General features: G+C 38.5%; 1 protein-coding gene across 1 annotated transcript; it reads left to right on the forward strand.

The window, feature by feature from the left end:
• Positions 1–14,275: 14,275 nt before the first annotated feature.
• Positions 14,276–14,707, forward strand: LOC113279097 (glutamic acid-rich protein-like). Its single transcript, XM_026527806.1, has one exon. It carries the CDS (start codon positions 14,276–14,278, stop codon positions 14,705–14,707), a length of 432 nt encoding a protein of 143 aa, XP_026383591.1.
• Positions 14,708–19,772: the final 5,065 nt, after the last annotated feature.

The raw sequence follows: 19,772 nt of genomic DNA on the forward strand, positions 1-19,772 counted from the left end.
CGATCCTATGGACATGTGCAACACGTTTTTAAGCAAAGGGGAACCGATCCTATGGACATGTGCAACACATATAAGTTAGATACCATATATATGTGGGGAACCGATCTTAGTACATATTCAACCGAATTTTGGAAAGCTAGTGTGACTATGCACAGTACTCACATGGAGGTAGAACCGAAACTTGTTTTGGTAGAACCGTTAAACCCATGATTTGTGATTGATTGTTTCTTAATCAATCGCATAGTTTTTGAAAGTCATATGAACCAGTTCTAAACTTGTTTGGAAGTGTGGAAAATCGATTTCAAGGTTGTAAGTATGAAAGAGGACTTACAAAGTAAGGATGTCGGCATACTTTGAACACGTACAGTAATGTTTATCTTTTATTGTTCAAAGTTATTCCTTAATAGATACATAAAGAAAATCCCATGATCGAAATATAAATAAGTAAAGAATCTTTTAATTAAGGTTGTTAATTTTATTTTAAGAAAATGAGAATTAGTAATGTGTATTTACTAGTTGAGATTTTCCAAAGAGATTTTCGGTCATTATTTTGGACAGAGCATTTCCAGGAATTATAAAAACCAAATTTGGAATATATTGAATATCTTTGAGAATATTTTCGTTTTTGGAAATTCCTTGGTGTCCAAACTTCCTTGTCTATAAATACTCGAAGTTTTCATTTCTAGCAAACTAATCCTTCGTGACAGCAAACTTCCTCGGTTGTGTTGTTACTGGTGTAGCCGCCTATTCGGGGAGGAGAGTAACCTAATTAGGCGAAATCTCTTACGGCGGCTCAGTTTAATGTCTTCTTTGGGATTGAGAATCTCTACGATTACCTTTGGTGGGAAACTAGATAATTACGGTTTATCTTGTGTTTCCGATTGATTTGATTGACTCACGGTGGTTGAACTTTGATTGCACCTAGTTTGTTTATGCTTGAGAATCTTCTCTTCTAAGATTCACTCAAACTAGATCGAAGTTTCGACAGGGATCTTTAGACTGTTGTTAGTGCTAAAGACGATCTTGTGATAATCCATTGTTAACAGATGCCGTTCTATGCGTGATTGATCACAAAAGATTCAAGTTGTTGTGTGCAGGTGTTTATTGAAGATCTAAGAAGATTTGAAGACAAAGAAGATATTGAAGATTTCTGATTTGGGGTTCATAATCTTTGGTGTGCACAATACTTGTTTCAGTATAAGAGGATCCAACTATAATCGGTTTATCCTTGTGGTAGACTGGATTGATTAGTTGTGTAGATCAGCATTAATACAATTCTTTGTGATTAAAAGTATTGATTGCAAAATCTTAACAATTACCTTTGGTGATTGAATATAAGATAGATCTACGAACCTGACGAAGGAGTTTATGTTAAGAGCCTTTGTCCGACTCACATCACTTGGTTGAATAAAGTTGATACCAAACAGATTTGTTGTTCCTTTACTGTTTGGAATACGAACCAAAGGAATTGTTCCAAGTACGTGACTTATTCATAAGTTGGAGGCGTGGGAATACAGACGGAACTAGGTGAACTATAGGTTTAGTTGCTTGGTCTCAACTATACAAAGTTGGTTTAATTTTGTGTAGCGGCTTAATCCTGAGAGTATTCAATTCTGGACAAGGTCCCGGGGTTTTTCTGCATTTGTGGTTTCTGTCATTTACTTTATATTTCCGCATTATAATTGTTTTATTATAATTAAAGTAAATTAGACAAATGTTAATTCTTATTTACTTGATAAGCAATCCTATTGTGTTTTCTTAAATCCGAACCTTTTTATAAAGTAAACATACTTTTGTTGTATTATCTCGATCTTGTATCCATAGACGATCACACGAAGTGTGAACCGATTAGTTGCATTGTCTCGACTCAGTCCATAGACAATCACTTTCGGAGAAAGGACTTATAGATAGGAAAAGTTTTAGCTTGAGGTATATTTGGATACCCTCGCCTTTTCACTCGACTTTGTCCATAGACAATCACTTTCTTAAGAGGACTTATAGGTGGATATTTTAAAGATTTTGGTGTATTTGGGTACCCTCGTCTTTCCAATTGGTATCATAGAAGGCAAACACGAAAAGATCTAACAATCTGTGTTTGGTGCGATCCAACCTATAAGACTGGAATAAAAAAATGGTTTTTGTAGAACCTGAGAATAATTCTTTTAACGTAAAGCAAGATATCAAGAGTTTTGAATTAACACTTGATGATGGCATCTACGAATCAATATCTAAAAACCTTCATGAAATCATCACTAGAGAATCTAGGAGACAAGTTAATCTTGTTAATGATGTAGAAACTGATGACAACTGGAAAATATGTCTACAAGAAAGGCTAAATGAAATTTCCGATGATGATGACTCAGATTTTGAACGAGATGTAGAAGAGGATATCTCAGAATACTCTAAACTACTGGATCCTTTGAAAAATAAAAAACTGAGAACTTCAGATTTTCTTGATTTTATGACTCCTCTTTGTCGAGAGAACAAGAAACTGAAGAGGGTTTTTCAAGGATATTATATTGGTTATCGCCTCAATGACTCTCTTCTTAAAGATCGTACCGAAGAGCCAAACTCAAAGATTCTCGAATGCGATAATCTTCGGAGAGATCTCTTTATGTCGAAAAATAATTCCACTGAATTTGAAGCAAGGATTAACTCTCAACAAAATAGTTTTGAAGAGAAAAAAGGTGAATATCTCTCACGATAGAAAAGACTCGAGGCTGAGCTAGCTAGTCCTCTTGATAAAATTAAGACGCCGGAAGAAGAAAATTTATACTTGAAAAAATCCAATGATAGTACAACAATTTATCCTTATTGTTAGAAGCAGAGAGATATCATGGCGATACACGAGGATTGGGATATAAGGAATCAAGTGCTTCCAACGATAACAATGGGATTAAATTTGTTAAAGCTACAAATTCTTTTCAACCAGAGGCTTCCACTGATGTAAAAGATGCTCATATTTCTTGTAAAGAAGAAAATCATGTCAAGCCTAAGAATTGTGTTCAACCAGCAGCTGTTGATACCTGAAAAAATATCCCTTAACAGGTTTGGGGTGCCCCTAAGAATAGGAATGAGTTTGGTATAAGGTATGGGGACTTGGGGACTAAACCCAAGCCCAAATAGAAAATACCCATGAGGAAGGAAGGACAAAGAAAGGATTAATAAAGCAGAAGGAGGTTATATTAAGGAATGGCATTAGAAGTAATTAAGGAGGTTTAGGACATGTATCATGATGTCATAAAAGGAGGGACTTTTGGGAAAGTCTATATAAGGAAGGACAAGTGATCGAATTTTAGATAGTGGTAAGTAGAGTTGTCGTTCACTCGGACTTGATGAGATTGATTTTAAGAATTAATAAAAGAAAATGCTAGAAATAAAGAAAATTTATACAAAATATGTCACGGGATGAACAGTTTACTGGGACTCAAGATTTCACTGACTTTCATATTCAAGTGGTTTAGAAATTAATCCTAGGCAATTATAGCTCAAAATAAAAGAAACACTAACTCTATTCTTTGCCAAAGTAGATTCCATAAAACATTAATTGTATATTGTAAGCATGAAGCATCAAAATTACCTAGAACTAAGCATGCGTCATCAAACAAAGTCACAAATAATTAATAGAAATCATAAATCATTAAAAATCGGTGCAAAAAGTAATTAAGGAATTAATTTAATTTACCACATGAAGAAATTCAGCTTCGTCCGCCGCCCCAGAGATGGGGTTTAGCTCATCATGTTGGAAACACGCTCAAAGTATGATTTCATTTCTCAAAAGGTGCTTACAAGGATGAAAATATATGAAAATAGAGATTCGTAAAACTTATAATTGTTGCAATGGACACTGTTACAGAACGATAAAACTCAATTGTCGCTGTCACTGTAGCGCTGCGACCCTCAAATGTTTGTCTTTCAAACTGTAGCACGAACGACTGTCCACAGGCGTCTTATGTTCTTCAGTTCTGCAGCAGCAACAAAATCTTCTCTCTGCAACTCGTGATTTCTCACGCTGTTGATCTCTGTTTACTCCCCAATCACTCTATAACCCATTGTTTGATCCACAAACACCTATTTATATCCTCCAGGACCAAATCTCTCCACTTTAATTCCATATCTTCTCGTAGTCAAGAACAATAACTCGAGAATACTTTCCCTGCATTTTTACGTGTCTGCGGCTGTAAAGCACGAGATTGGTTTCCCTTTTTATCTCCTTCAGACGTCAAATGGCTGTTCAAAATCTCCAGATACGTATAACACACGTCTCAGACTGAGTTAAACTCATGCAATCATCCACAGAACGTGCCGGGTTTATTTCATTCTCTGTGCAACCAAGAATCAACGAATATCTTCCCTTCTTCACGTCGATAAATCTCTTACCAAATCTGTTTTGGTGCAATAACTCGATATCTATCCAAATCAATGAGAAAATTGGACAGTATCTCTTCAAAATTTTGAACCAAAAATCACGCATGAGATTAACTACTTTCTCGCCAAAATCTGCTTTTCAAACAAAGAAGGTGGAGTGCCCTTTTTCCTGTGATGGGATGCTGATAGTAGGTGGTTGTGGACAGTAAATTAAGAGGGTTCCCCTTAGCAACTGGGTGCCCCTTATCCAAACCGAGAGTCTGGATAGCAAAACTCCTCCCCGAGTAATTATTCGAGCCGAATTCTCCAAAAATGTTTATTTCCCAAAAATACCTGCAAACAAATAAAACACCATAATAAATACAAAATCAAGTACCAACGATACAAAAAATTGAGGACAACTTAGACACAAAAATGTGTCTATCAAATACCCCCAAACTTATTATTTGCTAGTCCTCGAGCAAATATAATCTAGAAAAATAAAAATCCTAACTCACTAGGTGGTCCTAGTGACCGAGTTATAATCTCGGGAGGGTTTACCATAGGTGTACCCAAGAAACCTTTTACTCCAAACCCTACCTATTTACGCAGAACCTTGGAAGGCACTAAAGAATCTCCTTGGTTGGTATACTCTCATTGACTACAGGAGGAAGTACCCTGATGCGAAATTCCAATTACTGTACACGAGTTTGCACTCAAGCATACTAAAATTCATATATAAGTGACAGAGCTCTACTCAGATAGTTTCTGGACATCATAACTGGAGTCAACCAATCACATGGAAAGATTAAGAAGATGGATGTAGAGAAAAACGTAGATGGTTTTGATGTTGACTAAGGTGAACGGTGTTTCCCATATCTGTCTGAAGGCCACTACTAGGATGAACCTATCCTAATGGACTGAGATACCGGTCTGACTAATATCAACACAGCTGGCATATACAAGGGGACCAACGGGTGATAATCCTAACTCTAGGTCAACACAACTGGCATATACAAGTGCACCAGTGGCCGACTTTATTAAATTTATTGCGGTTGGTCTGATGGTCAGGTCTTTTTTCTTTTTTTTTTTTTTTTTTGTATCTCAATCACTTTATTTCACCCAAGCAATGGTAACAACTTGAATCGTGTGCCCCACCAAATCACTTAGAAACATATTTAAAAGAAAAGAAAATAAAAACAGATGTGAAAAGGATTCAACGAGATATGGAGAAACTACCATGTTTTTTTTTCTAACACCTGAGCTCTGTGCTTTTATGAATAGACTCTATAGATGTTTCCGTCTAACCAGATTGGTTCCTCAACTCCTACAACCAAGATGCTTCCATCCACTTAGATTGGTTAGTGCCATCCTTAATAAACATAAATTTATAGGCTTTGGAGTTTATTTATTACAACTAAAAAGTTTCTCCCATACCCCCAAACTTAAATCTAACATTGTCCTCAATGTTCTAAAGATAAAATTAAAAGCTTGAACAAGGAGAAATTGTTAACACTTGAAGCAAAAGAGTTAAGGAAGGATATTACGTGTTGCATGAGCATGGGTTACCTCCCAAGAAGTGCTAAGTTTAAAGTCTTCAGCCAGACATCGGAAGGAATTAGTCACCTCATAGAATCATAAAGAAGTAACCTGAACAACTGCGCGTCATCTGAATCAAAAAGTGTTACCCAAAGGAAAAGGAAATTACAACATACCATGAAGATACCGAATATACCCTTATCTAATTTTTTAATTAAGACAACTATATCTAGTTGTGGCTCAGGTTCAGGATCTATAAAAGGGTCTAGATAAAATGTTTTCAAGGGCCGAATTTCCTCAAAGGTAAGATCCTAAAGGTCAGGTTGAAGAGTATGGAAATACTTAACTAAGAACTTAGAAGCACATAACAACAACCTGAATAACTGGGGATCCTCTAAGTCAATCAGATTTGACTCACACAGTTGACCACAGTAGTGGTCATTCTTAAGCAAATGTGTCGACCCTAATCTCCTAAAGTAATTAAGTTTAGTCTCAAAACTTAATAATTGACACATCTGAAACTTATACGTTCCCACAATTGGTTGAAAAATATTTGGTGGGAACACAAAGTCAATTTGGGTATTATCGCCTGGTTAAACCACATCAACCATAGGATGGGTTTCTAATAACTGAATTTCTTCCTAGACATTATTAGGTTCGGGAGGGCTCGTATGAAGGTAATCTGGCACAATGGTTGAGGCCCATATATCAATTCCCAAGTGAGGGACCTTTCTAAGAGTTAAAGCACATGGAGAATGAAAATCACCCCCAAACTTAGAGTTTTCAGTGTCTCCAGAAAGACTAGTCACAACTTCTGGGTCATCAGATTCCTGGAAATGGTCAATTGATTCTTCTAAGTCAGGTTCATCCTCACTCATCTCTACGAGTTCACTTTCTTTGTCTAAGACTATTGTTTCTAAATCGCTTGACTCAAAATAAACTCGTTCCTCTAAACCTTCGTTGGCTTCGTGAAAAGAAAATACTACATCATCTAAAACGGGGATATTTCTAGTCAAATACTCGTCCCTTTGAATAGGTGAATAATTATTAAAATTATTTGGATTTTTATTAGAATTAACATTATCATTATAAAGCTCATTTGGAGTAACAGATTCCTCATCACTATTCCTATATATTTCAAATTCTTCATCAATACTATCCTCATCATAATCATCATTATAATAACATGAAAATGATCGAACCTCATCTAAACAAGTAGTGTTACCAATTCTAACCTCATTATCTTGATTATGTGAATAATTATCCTCATTTTTAAGGGTACTATTGGTAACACTATATCGAGCATTTTGCGCCTCTAATAAAAATGCTTCTCAATAGACTCACAAGACTTCCTGATGGTATCATGTATAGAAGGTCCACTATTGGTTATGATTCTTTCGTCCATAACTAAGTCATTTGTCTCAGTTGACTCATATGTCGAGTCAAGTAACTTACGACGTATTGACTCAATTATCCTATGTGCCTCATCTAGAGGAGAGGAATTATAATAATTTTGCTCGTATGACCGGTGGGCATGTGGATAGTAATTGGGCTCACCATAACCCTCAAAAGTTTGGCATTCCCAACCACTATTCACATTATGGTCGTAAAAAGATTGATGTCCATATTGTTCAGTTGGATATTCGTTGTATTGGCTATTGTGATAATACCAGTTCGACATTAAAAATAAACCCACTGACAGGGGATTCGTGGGGGATAAAGTCTTATCTCCCGTACCAAACGGGTGATGAATCGTTGAAGTCGACTCAGGCCACCGACTCCGATGTCAGTGTACGAACCCGAGGGGCCGAGACGGTATCGTAACCGTCGTCCTTCCCTGCAGCAGTTTTATTTAAATTAATCCTTCCTTAGGGTTTTAAAAATAATGTCCAAAAGAATTCCCAAAAATAAAGTCCAAAAAGTCCAAAAATAAAAAGAAAAAATTACAAAAACAAAGTCCTATTTATAGTTTCTAAAAATAAAATAAAATAAAAGAAAAAAAATAAAAATAAATTAACTATATACAAAATCTTCTTCTTTACTCCTTTTGGATTCCTTCTTTGTTTCCTTTTTTAGCTTCACTTTTCCTTTCGGCACTTTCTCTCTTTTTCTTTAGCTCAGCTGCAAATCTGAAAGCAAACAAGAAATACCCAAACGCATAAAAAAGAACAAAAATAATAAAAATAAAAATAAAACCTAAAAACAAATCTATACACAAGTCCGCGTCGGCGGCGTCAAAAATTGATCGAATTTTAGATAGTGGTAAGTAGAGTTGTCGTTCACTCGGACTTGATGAGATTGATTTTAAGAATTAATAAAACAAAATGCTAGAAATAAAGAAAATTTATTCAAAATATGTCGCGGGATGAAGAGTTTACTGGGACTCAAGCTTTCATTGACTTTCATATTCAAGTGGTTTAGAAATTAATCCTAGACAATTATAGCTCAAAATAAAAGAAACACTAACTCTATTCTTTGCCAAAGTAGATTCCATATAACATTAGTTGTACATTGTAAGCATGAAGCATCAAAATTACCTAGAACTAAGCATGCGTCATCAAACAAAGTCACAAATAATTAATAGAAATCATAAATCATTAAAAATCGGTGCAAAAAGTAATTAAGGAATTAATTTAATTTACCACATGAAGAAATTCAGCTTCGTCCGTCGCCCCAGAGATGGGGTTTAGCTCATCATGTTGGAAACACGCTCAAAGTATGATTTCATTGCTCAAAAGGTGCTTACAAGGATGAAAATATATGAAAACAGAGATTCTAACACTTATAATTGTTACAATGGACACTGTTACTGAACAATAAAACTCAACTGTCGCTGACCCTGTAGCGACCCTCAAATGTTTGTCTTTCAAACTGTAGCATTAACGACTGTCCATAGGCGTTTTATGTTCTTCAGTTCTGCAGTAGCAGTAGAAACTTCTCTCTGCAACTCGTGATTTCTCACGTTGTTGATCTCTGTTTACTCCCCCAATCACTCCTTGCCCCATTGTTTGATCCACAAACACCTATTTTTATCCTCCAGGACCAAATCTCTCCACTTTAATTCCATATCTTCTCGTAGTCAAGAACAATAACTCGAGAATATTTTCCCTGCATTTTTACGTGTCTGCGGCTGTAAAGCACGAGATTGGTTTCCCTTTTTATCTCCTTCAGACGTCAAATGGTTGTTTAAAATCTCCAGATACGTATAACACACGTCTCAGACTGAGTTAAACTCATGCAATCATCCACAGAACGTGCCAGGTTTATTTTATTCTTTGTGCAACCAAGAATCATCGAATATCTTCCCTTCTTCACGTCGATAAATATCTTACTAAATCTGTTTTGGTGCAATAACTCGATATATATCCAAATCAATGAGAAAATTGGACAGTATCTCTTCAAACTTTTGAACCAAAAATCACGCAGGAGATTAACTACTTTCCCGCCAAAATCTGCTTTTCAAACAAATAAGGTGGAGTGCCCATTTTCCTGTGATGGGTGTGGATGGGGAAAAACGGGTCGCTGGTTTTTCGGAAAAGTGGAGAGTCGAGCGTGCTGTCGATACTCCTCAGCCGGGCAAAATGTTAATCCTCACACAGATGCACCGCTGCAAAGGGGGTGCTTAGATTCGGGAAATCAATTGTATGACTCTGGACTAAACCAAGACAATGGTCGTTCCAAGCCAATTCGGTCGCAAAGAGGGAGATGGGTTGATCTGTAGGAGGGAAGCTGAGAATTCTGTGGGATCAGTGATGATCGAGGATTGTGGGTGTGTTGAAGGTTTCTGCAATAATGGTGAACCGATAAGTTCTAATAAGTTCTGATGGATTGATGAATTCCTGAGAGTGATAGCTCGAGAAATTCTACGTAGACGAGAGTCTGTCTGTTCAATCATGGTTTCAGAGACTTATTTATATTGTCAGAGTTGTGAACACCTTGATCCCTGTAAGTGTGACGGTTTCTTGAGTGAAAGAGTGGGAAAGTGGGAGATCGTGGTAAAGTCAGTTCCATGTCGTGTGGAGACTTCTGATCGTGCACCCACTACTTTGCTAACTCCTTCAACCGTTTACACGACTTACGCACATTTCTCGTTGTGGATGAATCCACGTGCCGTAGACCGCCAGACCAAAACCCTACGTGATATCCCCCCATTTGTGACGTGATTGATGTCTCACAAGTCGTGGAGTCTGCAGGGCAGGCGTGTGTTGATTAGTCAATTGTTGACAATGAGTCTGAGTTTCGTTAATCGAGCATGAATGATGAATGCTCAGATTCACGGGTTGAACATGTAGTTCTCTGAAGGGATGTCAGTATTGTGTTCACTGATGAATTACTGACGAGCAACTGAGCAAGTATTGCTCAATTCTGCGAATTACTGAATATTGAGGATTTGATGAGCAACTGAGCAAGCATTGCTCAATTCACCAAATTAGTGATTTTTGATAGTATGTCGTGCAACTGAGCAAGTATTGCTCAATTCGACAAATTACTGATGAGTTGCTGAATATTGATCAATATTCGAACAATTGAGCAAATATTGCTCGATTCGGCGAATTATTTACTGGTGACGTGACCCAATAAAATATTAATTAAAATATGGTAGATTACCGAATATTGTATAATTAATTTTTATGCTGATTGGTGGATCAACGTAAATTTATTAGTGTTTGAAATTGCTCAGAATGATGGTTTCACAGAGCGTTTATTCGAAACCCTAATTTTCGATCAATCCTCCATCAATTGGTGAATTGTTGAAAATTAGTCATGAATGAAGAGGGACCACCACATGGGATGATGAACGCCCATGTGATGCCCAGTGCTCGAGTGAGCACGCACCAGGGTTCTCAGTTTGAGAGTTGGTGAAAGAATGATGATTAAATGGTGGTTTCACCATTACTGAAAATATTCATGGATTCACCATTAGGTGGTAAAACCTAAGTATGAGAGATGGGACCGACCAAGGGGCATGGACCGTCTCTTGGTGGTCACGGGACCAGTTTTGGTCATTTGGAGAATCCCCAGTTGGTTGGAGAAAGTTCGGGCCCAGTATGAGCAATTGAGCAAATTAGGTCAGAATTATGAAAACATGTGGGACCGGCTTTGTGCAAGCCCTAGGAATGACTCTGGTCGGTCATGAAGGCGTGCAGTGTTTCCATGGTGTCCGTGTCTCCATACTGAGAGTTTCAGTATTTTCTGATGTGCGTTCGAGCAACATCGTGAATTTTCAGAAGAGTTTCATCTTGACTGAGAATTCTCGATTTTTGTTGGAATGAGCATGTATGCTCAATTCATCAATATTTTGAAAATATTAAAATAAAAGTGTTTTAATATTTAAAATTTCCGTGAGAGGCTAGCCAGTCGTGTGACCATGTTGGCTTTTGGTTTTTCGTGATTCGAGCAATATTTGAGAAAATATGAAGAAATCATGAATTTTTCTCAAACCCAGGAGTTTCACGAGTTGAGAAAAATAATAATTATGAAAGATTAGGGATTGCAAGGTGTGGGACCGTCCAAGGCTAGGGCATGGCCGGCCGGCCATGTTGCCCGGTCCCGCACACCTTCCTATTTTAATATTATTTTTTCGTGAATCTTTGAAGTTATGGAGAATCCTTGAAGATATGGAGAATCCATGAGTTTTTGTTGAAACGGAGGAGTTTCGTGAGATTGGGAATAATAATTATAAAAATCTAAGGATTGTGAGGTGTGGGACCCATGGGCATGGTCGGCCGGCTACGTTGCCCGGTCCCGCACACCTTTCCTTATTTTATAATATTATTTGGTGAATCCACCATGTCATGGAGAATTCACAAGTTTTGCACAAAATAAGGAATTTTGCTAAGATGGAGAAACCTTCATGAGTTTATGAAAATAAAATAAGGAAAAAAATGGAGGAAGTATGGGACCGGCCACGGCTAGGGCCCGGCCGGCCGGCCGGTGGGCCCGGCCCATGGGCGCTTCTCCATTATTTTATTATCATTTTCTCTCTTCTATTTTTGTGTAGGATTCCACATTATTTCATGTTTTTGGACGCTCGTTCGTGCATCCGGGTGCTCAGTCGTGCATCATTGTCGAGTACACTCGCACCATTTTTGTGGGGCTTACTCAGTGATGGTCCAGATGCCCGATTGCTGAGTATTTATTACTTATTTATGAAATTCAGTGGAGAATAGTTCACGAAATCGGAGTAATGAGATAACACAATTGTGTTTTATTTCCATTCTATGAGATCAAGTCGTGGATTCGATCATAGAATCGGAGCAATTGTTATTGCCATTCCATGGGATCAGACCGTGGATTCGACCATGGAATGGAAGCAATGTTATTGCCATTCCATGGGATCAGGCCGTGGATTCGACCATGGAATAGGAGCAATGATAGATTATTCTGGGAATTCAGTAGTGAATGTCACGGCATAAGTAATCTATTTCAGAAAACATATTAGCCAGTTAAAGCGTCACATCCATTCTGAATGGTGCACATTCAGGGAGTCACGACGTTGTTTATGACCTGAAGGCGTTAGTGTTCTCAATCTACGGAGAACCTCCTGAATCTATGCACTCTCTCCACATAATCAGGGAACGGTGAGTGTCACCGACATCCTGAAGGCGTCCGCCGCCCAACTATTCTTCTATGTGGAGGTGGGTCTCTCTCCTGCAGTCAGGGAACAGTGAGTATCACAGACGTCCTGAAGGTGTTTAAGTTCTCAATCTATGGAGAACCGCCCAAATACGTTATTCTGCATAGAAGGCACGACGAAATGCCAGGGATCGAACACTCAGCTAGTGGAGGCTTTTCGAAAACATATTCGTCATGGCTTCGTAAAATATGAATCGTTGCATGCTTGAAAGCCGTATCAAAAACATGCCTCATGATTTTACGGTTTTGCCCTTTATTGAAAATCCACCATCTACATTAAGTCCCCTGCTTAGTGAGGAACAATCATGTTCCTCAATATGCATTAAATGGTGATTTTCAGTCGACGAAATCAGTGGTTGAACTCAGTCTACAAAGGTAGTTTTAGAATCCTCGATTTACCCCAATGGTGTCATGTACGAGCAAATGCACAGATGAGGATCCCGATAGTGAGGTGGAGTGTCATCTAAGCGTGGAGAGATGAGGCACTACTGATTTGGGCGTTTGGAAGTTTAGTTATGGTCGGTTTAGGATTTGCAGGCCCGAGCCCAAAAAAGGAAACCCATATTTTATTAGGTTTTGGAAATAAATTTGATATAAAAGGGAAGAAGCCATAAAAAAAAATTATTGACCGACCAGCACTCCCTTTCTTCATCACCCTCACGAGTTCAGCAGCAGCAGGAAAAGTTTACGTCAGCCCCGCCGACGTTCGATCACCGTCCGGCAGAATTTCGGCCGGCGCCGGCAGGTAAGTTCGTGCGATTTTTTTTTTGCTGTAAGTTTTATGATTCATGAGTTGTTCACAAAACCAAAAATCCCATGGTTGCATGCACGCGTAGGATTTATGAAGGATTTTTAGAAAACGTACGTATATACCTGTTTGTCCGTTAGTTGAAGGAACGAGCAAAAATTCATAATATGGAAGAGACACATAAAATTTTGAATGGACATGGTCTAATTGCAGTAGTAAAAGTTTTGTTTACTAGGTTTCATGAAAACCCAAGTTTGTTTTTGAAAGTAGGAACCTTGCAAATACTTTTGAGAACGTAGGTTTGTTCGTAAAATAATAAATAATAGTCCTTAGAGTTAGAGGAATTTTTGAAAAGACCTGGAGTTTATGATGAAAATTTGTTTGAGAACTTTCGAAATTTTATTTGAAGTGTGGAGAGTTCTTCAAAAATAGAAAAGTCCCTCGTTTCACAGACGAATGCTCGATTGAGCAAAAAGTTTTTTTTTATATTCACGTGAGTGTATTAACTCATGGAAAATATATTTATTTTTTTTGTTTAAGTGTGTGACTTATTCATGCTTATTAAATAAAAATTGAGTTTTGAAAACACACAATTTATGAATTGGTTAATTCACAGTATATGTGTGAATCCATTGATTTTATAGCGTATGTACACGTAAAAATCAGCGAGTGCTCACATAGAGGGTTATGTGAATTACTCATAGTTTCTCGAAAAGTCAGTGTTGACTCTTGAATAATATATTTTATGCTCAATTTCGCAGGTTTGAAAGAACAAGCAAGTTTTGGGGTTTTACGATGATATCACTAAGTTCGTGAAATCGTAAATAGGTAAGAATTGAGGATTACCATTTTATAGATGCAAATGCGAGCATATTTGTGACTCCATATTCCTGGTTTCAGAAAATGGTGACCTCCAGCAGTAACGATTATTCTTCCAGCTCTTCTTAAGAGGATTCCAAACATTCCGCGGTCAAAGCTCGAGCCAAGACGAATCATGCTGAAGGAATGAAGCATAATGCACCTGACCGGAGGGTCACTTATGATGAGCTCATGAAGAGAAAAGCTGAGGATGACGAGTTGGATGATCGTCGACGGAGAAGATCCCGGATCCAGCATCGAATATCAGCAGCTGATGAGAGGCTTCAATCCCGTGCTGAGGGTGTAACTTCAGAGGACGAACCCGTGTGGGTGCCACTGGAGCGTGAAATCAAGCCAGACCGGCGTACTGGAGAAATTGAGAAGCTAGTTCAAGCCGACCTTGAGGTTGAGCGCGAAGAGGAAGATTACTGGGATGACTATGAACTTGACATTCATCCAGACTTCGTCAACAACCCTGACAGTGATTCTGATGAAGAACTCGAAGAGAATTCAGCGAAAGACGACGATGATGAGTCTGATAATTCTGACAAATCTGATGACTCCGACGAGTCTGATTGATTTTGCTCATGAATTTTTCTGAGATTATTTCTTTTCTGTTGAAGTAGATACTTTCTGATTATTTGAGTAATTTGGCTGTAGAGATGCTGCATTAGAAATTATTTTTTGAACAATAATCCTTTATCGTTTCTTTCGCCAAATTTCTTCACGCTTTAGTTGACCGAGATGACCCAAACTCCATGTAGGCAATGACGATCCACGAAATAGGATCATATGAGATGACTAGGGAGACACGTGACACGCTAGGTCATCAATCCATAGTCTCAATGTTGACTATATCTGAAATGTCAGTCCCCAGTGTTGCGACGCTTCTCTCATATCTCCGTGCATCTGATTCGAGATTTAGGGTTTCAGTAGAAACCGCAACCGACTTATTTTCTGTTATAGGATACGCATCTATATCTTGACTTTCAACACTTAGGGTTTGATATTTATTCAACACATCTTCTCCTGCTGCGCACTATCAGAAGAAATTTTGATCATAATCATATCTCTTTATCAACATGTCTGGTAGTAGCGCTTTTTCTCGAAATGGATCTTCGACAAAGTATGAGACTGGAACACCCATTCTGGTGAGTATATCATGTTTTCCACCATTTTTCATGTAATCAGAAATCAATCCTGATCAAACAAAGTGATCCATTGCATGGTAACCAGTGAAATGAATCCGACCTAAACGGACTGTCAGGGCTCCTGCACGTTATAGGTCTGCTCGTGAAGCTGGGACTGGGACGTCTGTAAGTCTTCGACTGAAGATCTCTCTTTGACCGAGCATTGTCCATGTCTTCTGAATGTTTCATCGTTGCAGGTTGACGTTCAGGTTATGGTCGATGCTAGAAAACGGAGAAATGGGAAATCCGTGGTCGACGATAGAAGCAACCATGTTGATGAAGACTCTACTGATTCCGTGGAGGCTAGGTCTGGGGATCACGAGTATCCAATAGCTGGACTCCCCTTTGAAGTTCCCATGAATAATACTTCTCCAAATAATAACGTGGTCGGTGGATTCGTCATTCCAAAATGTCATGTACCTTTGTATACCAAAATTTGGAGACGGTATGTGCACATTGCTATGACGGAAATATGGATAGGTTTTCTCCCGACCCTTCTGACCAGGTCGCCGGATTGTCACCGATTATTGAAGAGATGAACAAGATGAATCTGCGAGATGTCAAGAACCATGAACTGCACAGGTGGGATGAAATGATCTCGAATTGTGAAACTTTGCGGTTCAACATAAGCTGGCTTCGTCGTCGGCTTGAGATGATCAAAATCCATAGGACAGCCGCTACTGCTGATGCAATTTCTACCACAACTTATTTCTTGGAAGAGGAGAAGGCACTTGCCCTGGAATCGGCGAGAGTCGAGAAAGCTATCCAGGATTTGAAGGTGAAGACCAAGAACTTTCAAAAGAAGTTAGACATGGTTGTCTTTAAGAATTACCCTCTGCTGGATGGTTTATTCTGAGTGAGCCTTTATGATTGTTGTTTTTTTCTTTTTGAATAAGTTCTGGCTTTTCTGTAGGCAGAATAATTGATAAATAAATTTTTGTTCATTTATGTAATGTTTAATGAACAAAGGAGTACTTTGCATACTCTTTGGAGGAATATAAATTACATTTTGAGAAATGCTTGAATTGATGAAAAGGTAATGGTTTTCTACGGATCAGGCGTAATATTTTTTGAGCCATTTGCAGTTGATGATGTTTCCTTCGATTCCTCCATTAACAGCTAGGATTTTGTAGTATCCACTAGATACTGCCTTGATGACTACATAAGGCCCTTCCCATTTAGGAGAGAACTTGGGAGCAGACATGTCTTGCTGGATATGCTTTGCTGTTTTCAGAACCAAATCTCCTACTTGAAATGTTCGAGGTCTTACCATTTTGTTGTACGCTTTGGAGATCCTCTGTTTGTAAGTTTCCACATATTTTTCTACTCTGGCCCTTCTCTATTCAAGCATGTCCAATTCAGCAATCCTCGAATTAGACACTTCGGCTTCTTCCCACTGCACCTCACTTGCTGCCGCAATTCTTGCAGAGGGAATCTTGAGCTCCGCTAGGAGGATGGCATCAGCACCATAGACGAGAGAATACAGTGAAGTCTCAATTGAGCTTCTTGGCGCGGTGCGGTAATCCCACAAATCCATGGGCAATTCTTCATGCCATGTTCATGGATTGTCATGAACTGTTCGACTGAGAATCCGGATCAAAGTTTTGTTGGTGCTCTCCGCTTGTCCGTTTCCTTGGGGATAGTATGGCGTGGAGAAGACTTGTTCGATGTCGTATTCTTTGAGTAATTCTGTGACATGTTTGTTGGTGAAAGGACCTCCATTATCTGTGATGATGTGTTTAGGAACGCCAAATCTGCATATCATGTGCTGTTTGATGAAGGCGGCAACTATAATTCCAATAGTGCTTCGGAGAGGAATAACTTCAACCCATTTGGTAAAATACTCTGTTGTCGTGATGATGTATTCATGCTGCTTCGAAGATGCTAGATTTATTTTCCTTATAATATCCAGTCCCCATCTGTAGAAGGGCCATGGAATGCTCACAGAATTTAATAGGAGACAAGGAGTGTGAATGAGATTGTTGTGAACTTGGCATTGATGACATCTCCGAACATAAGCGGCTGCATCATCTTCCATGGTTGGCCAATAATACTTCTCATGAATTTGGAGAAATAACTTCTTCTTTCCTTGGTGTTCACATTCGTGCATCTCCTTCAGGATTGTAGGAATTTCATGTTCAACCAGGCATCTCAGGAGGTTTCCACCAAAGCTTTTGCGGTATAATTCCCTTCCAAGTAGACAAAACGCTTGGCCCTCTGAACGAGTTCGACTGCTACTTTCTTCTCTGATGGAAGATCGTTGTCGCGAAGATACTTTATGTAAGGTTCTCTCCAGTCCCCAGTGTGATGGGTTGTTAGAACCTCTAGATGATGAGGTGGTGTCTGATAATTGGGACATGATCCTTGTAGCATCCTCGACCGAGCCTCCATGGAAGGCCAATAGTATCCGAGTCTTTGAATCCTTCTGTAAAGTGTAACCACTAGGGTTTGCCCACATATTTTTTCATGTGTGCGCTTGAGTTGTTCACCGGCTTCCTCTTCTCCAAAGCATCGTGACAGGGATCCATCAGGGTTGCGGTAATATAACGCTCCGTGCAGCAGAAAAAAGTTTTTAAGTTCCTTGAGACTAACTTTTCCTTCCGTGAGAGAATTGCTCAATTCATGAATAATGGGCGCTCGCCAATCGTTCGATTGAGCATCTTCGACTTGAGCAAGCTAGTTAGATGATTGATAGACACATTTTTGTGTCTAAGTTATCCTAAATTATCTCCATGTTGGTACTCGATTTTGTAGTTATTATGGTGTTTTTGTGTATGTGTAGGTGTTTTTGGAGAAATAAACATGTGTGGAAATTCGGCTCGAAAAGTTGCCCGGGGCACCCCGAAAGAAACGTGTTATCCGCACCCTATCACTGGATAAGGGGCAATCATCACCATCTTCTTCACTGTTTAAAGAATACATTTTGGCGGGAAAATAGTTTCAGATTGCGTAACTTCCCGTGTTGATTTCTGGGCTGATTTGTTGGGATCTTTTCGCTGGATTTGATTGGGAATATCCTGTTGCATTAAAACAGGAATGGTATGCAAGAAGCTTTCACGTGATAAATACTTGATATTCTGGAATTGATTATGGGAGATACGTGAACTGTGAGAGAAGATTTTACTCTCTGGAATATATTCTATTGATTGAAAGAGATTTCTTTGCCAACTCAGAAACGTGTGGAAGTTTAGAACATAGAAGAAGGAGTTCTTGTTGGTTTTGGAAGTTTAAAAGGTAAAAAGATATTCCCGATAATATTTTCCTTAATGCCGAGTAATGAAAAATATTTGTGGTTATGGAAGAGATTTCTTGTGCATGAGAGGCTATATAAGGTGCTGAGGAGTTTTAGACGAGGGGGTGGAGAGTTTGGGGAGAGGTTGAGAACAATAGAAATTGTTGCAGAGTGATTCTGCAGTAGCAGCAGAGAAGGGGAAGAAGAAGGGTTTCAGACGACACATGAGAAGTGTCGTTCTCAAGAACCCTAGCTGCAGAACATTAGACGGCACAAAACAGTAGCAGATTAGCGTCTTATATTCAAATTGTTTTGTAACAGTCCATTAGCCACGCATATCTTAAGTTACCCACACCTTCTGTAACAGTGAACTCTATAATGACAATACAGCGTTGCAGATTCGCTGAGTCTTATAATTTCTTCAATAAAGGCACCTTTTGAGCCATGATTTATTATTTTGAACGTGTTTTTGATATGAGGAGCTAAACCCCAACACTGGGACAACGGAGGAAGCAACTTTTCATGATTGTGGTAAATGAATTAATTCTTTTATTGACTTTTTGCATAGATTTAATTGCTTTATGATTTCTATTAATTATTTGTTATTTTGTTAGATGCCGCATGCTTAGTTCTAAATACTTTAGATGCTTTATGCTTTTGACTTACAAATAATATTTTATGAGATTTATTTTTGGCAAAGAACTAGAGTCACAACTTCTTTTGTTTGAGCTATATTGTCTAGAGTTAATGACTGAACCATAACAATATGAAAAGTAGTGGAATCCCGCGTCTCGGCATCTCTTCATCTTGTGACAAATTGTGTATATATATTTTTTCTTATTTTCTTTATTAAGTCTTAAAACAAATTCTCAACAAATCTTAGTGAACGAATCATCTTACTACAACATCATTGAAAAATACCATCAATGATACAGAGCGTCTTTGCACAGTGATGGATTTCTTGGACCCTTCGAACTGCAGTTTGGATGCTAGAGTCGATAGACAATCGGCATGTCTATTGTTGGTGCGGCCAGTATGAACAATTGTTGCATCATAGAAATGAGTTAATAGTCGTTGTGCCTCAGTCCTGAATGGGGCAAGTGTTATTTCTTTGAGAGAGTACACGCCATTCATTTGATTGACCAACAACTTCGAGTCCCCTCTTAGTTCTAGGAGTTTTGCTCCTGCTTTCTTAGCCAAAGATAGTCCTAGGAGAAAAACT

This window comes from Papaver somniferum, chromosome 5 (genome assembly GCF_003573695.1).
Source record: "Papaver somniferum cultivar HN1 chromosome 5, ASM357369v1, whole genome shotgun sequence".
NCBI classification, from domain to species: Eukaryota; Viridiplantae; Streptophyta; class Magnoliopsida; order Ranunculales; family Papaveraceae; genus Papaver; species Papaver somniferum.

Bases quoted from the DNA above. Each gene is read 5' to 3' on its own strand.
- LOC113279097 (XM_026527806.1), top strand. From the start codon at position 14,276: ATGAAGCATAATGCACCTGACCGGAGGGTCACTTATGATGAGCTCATG.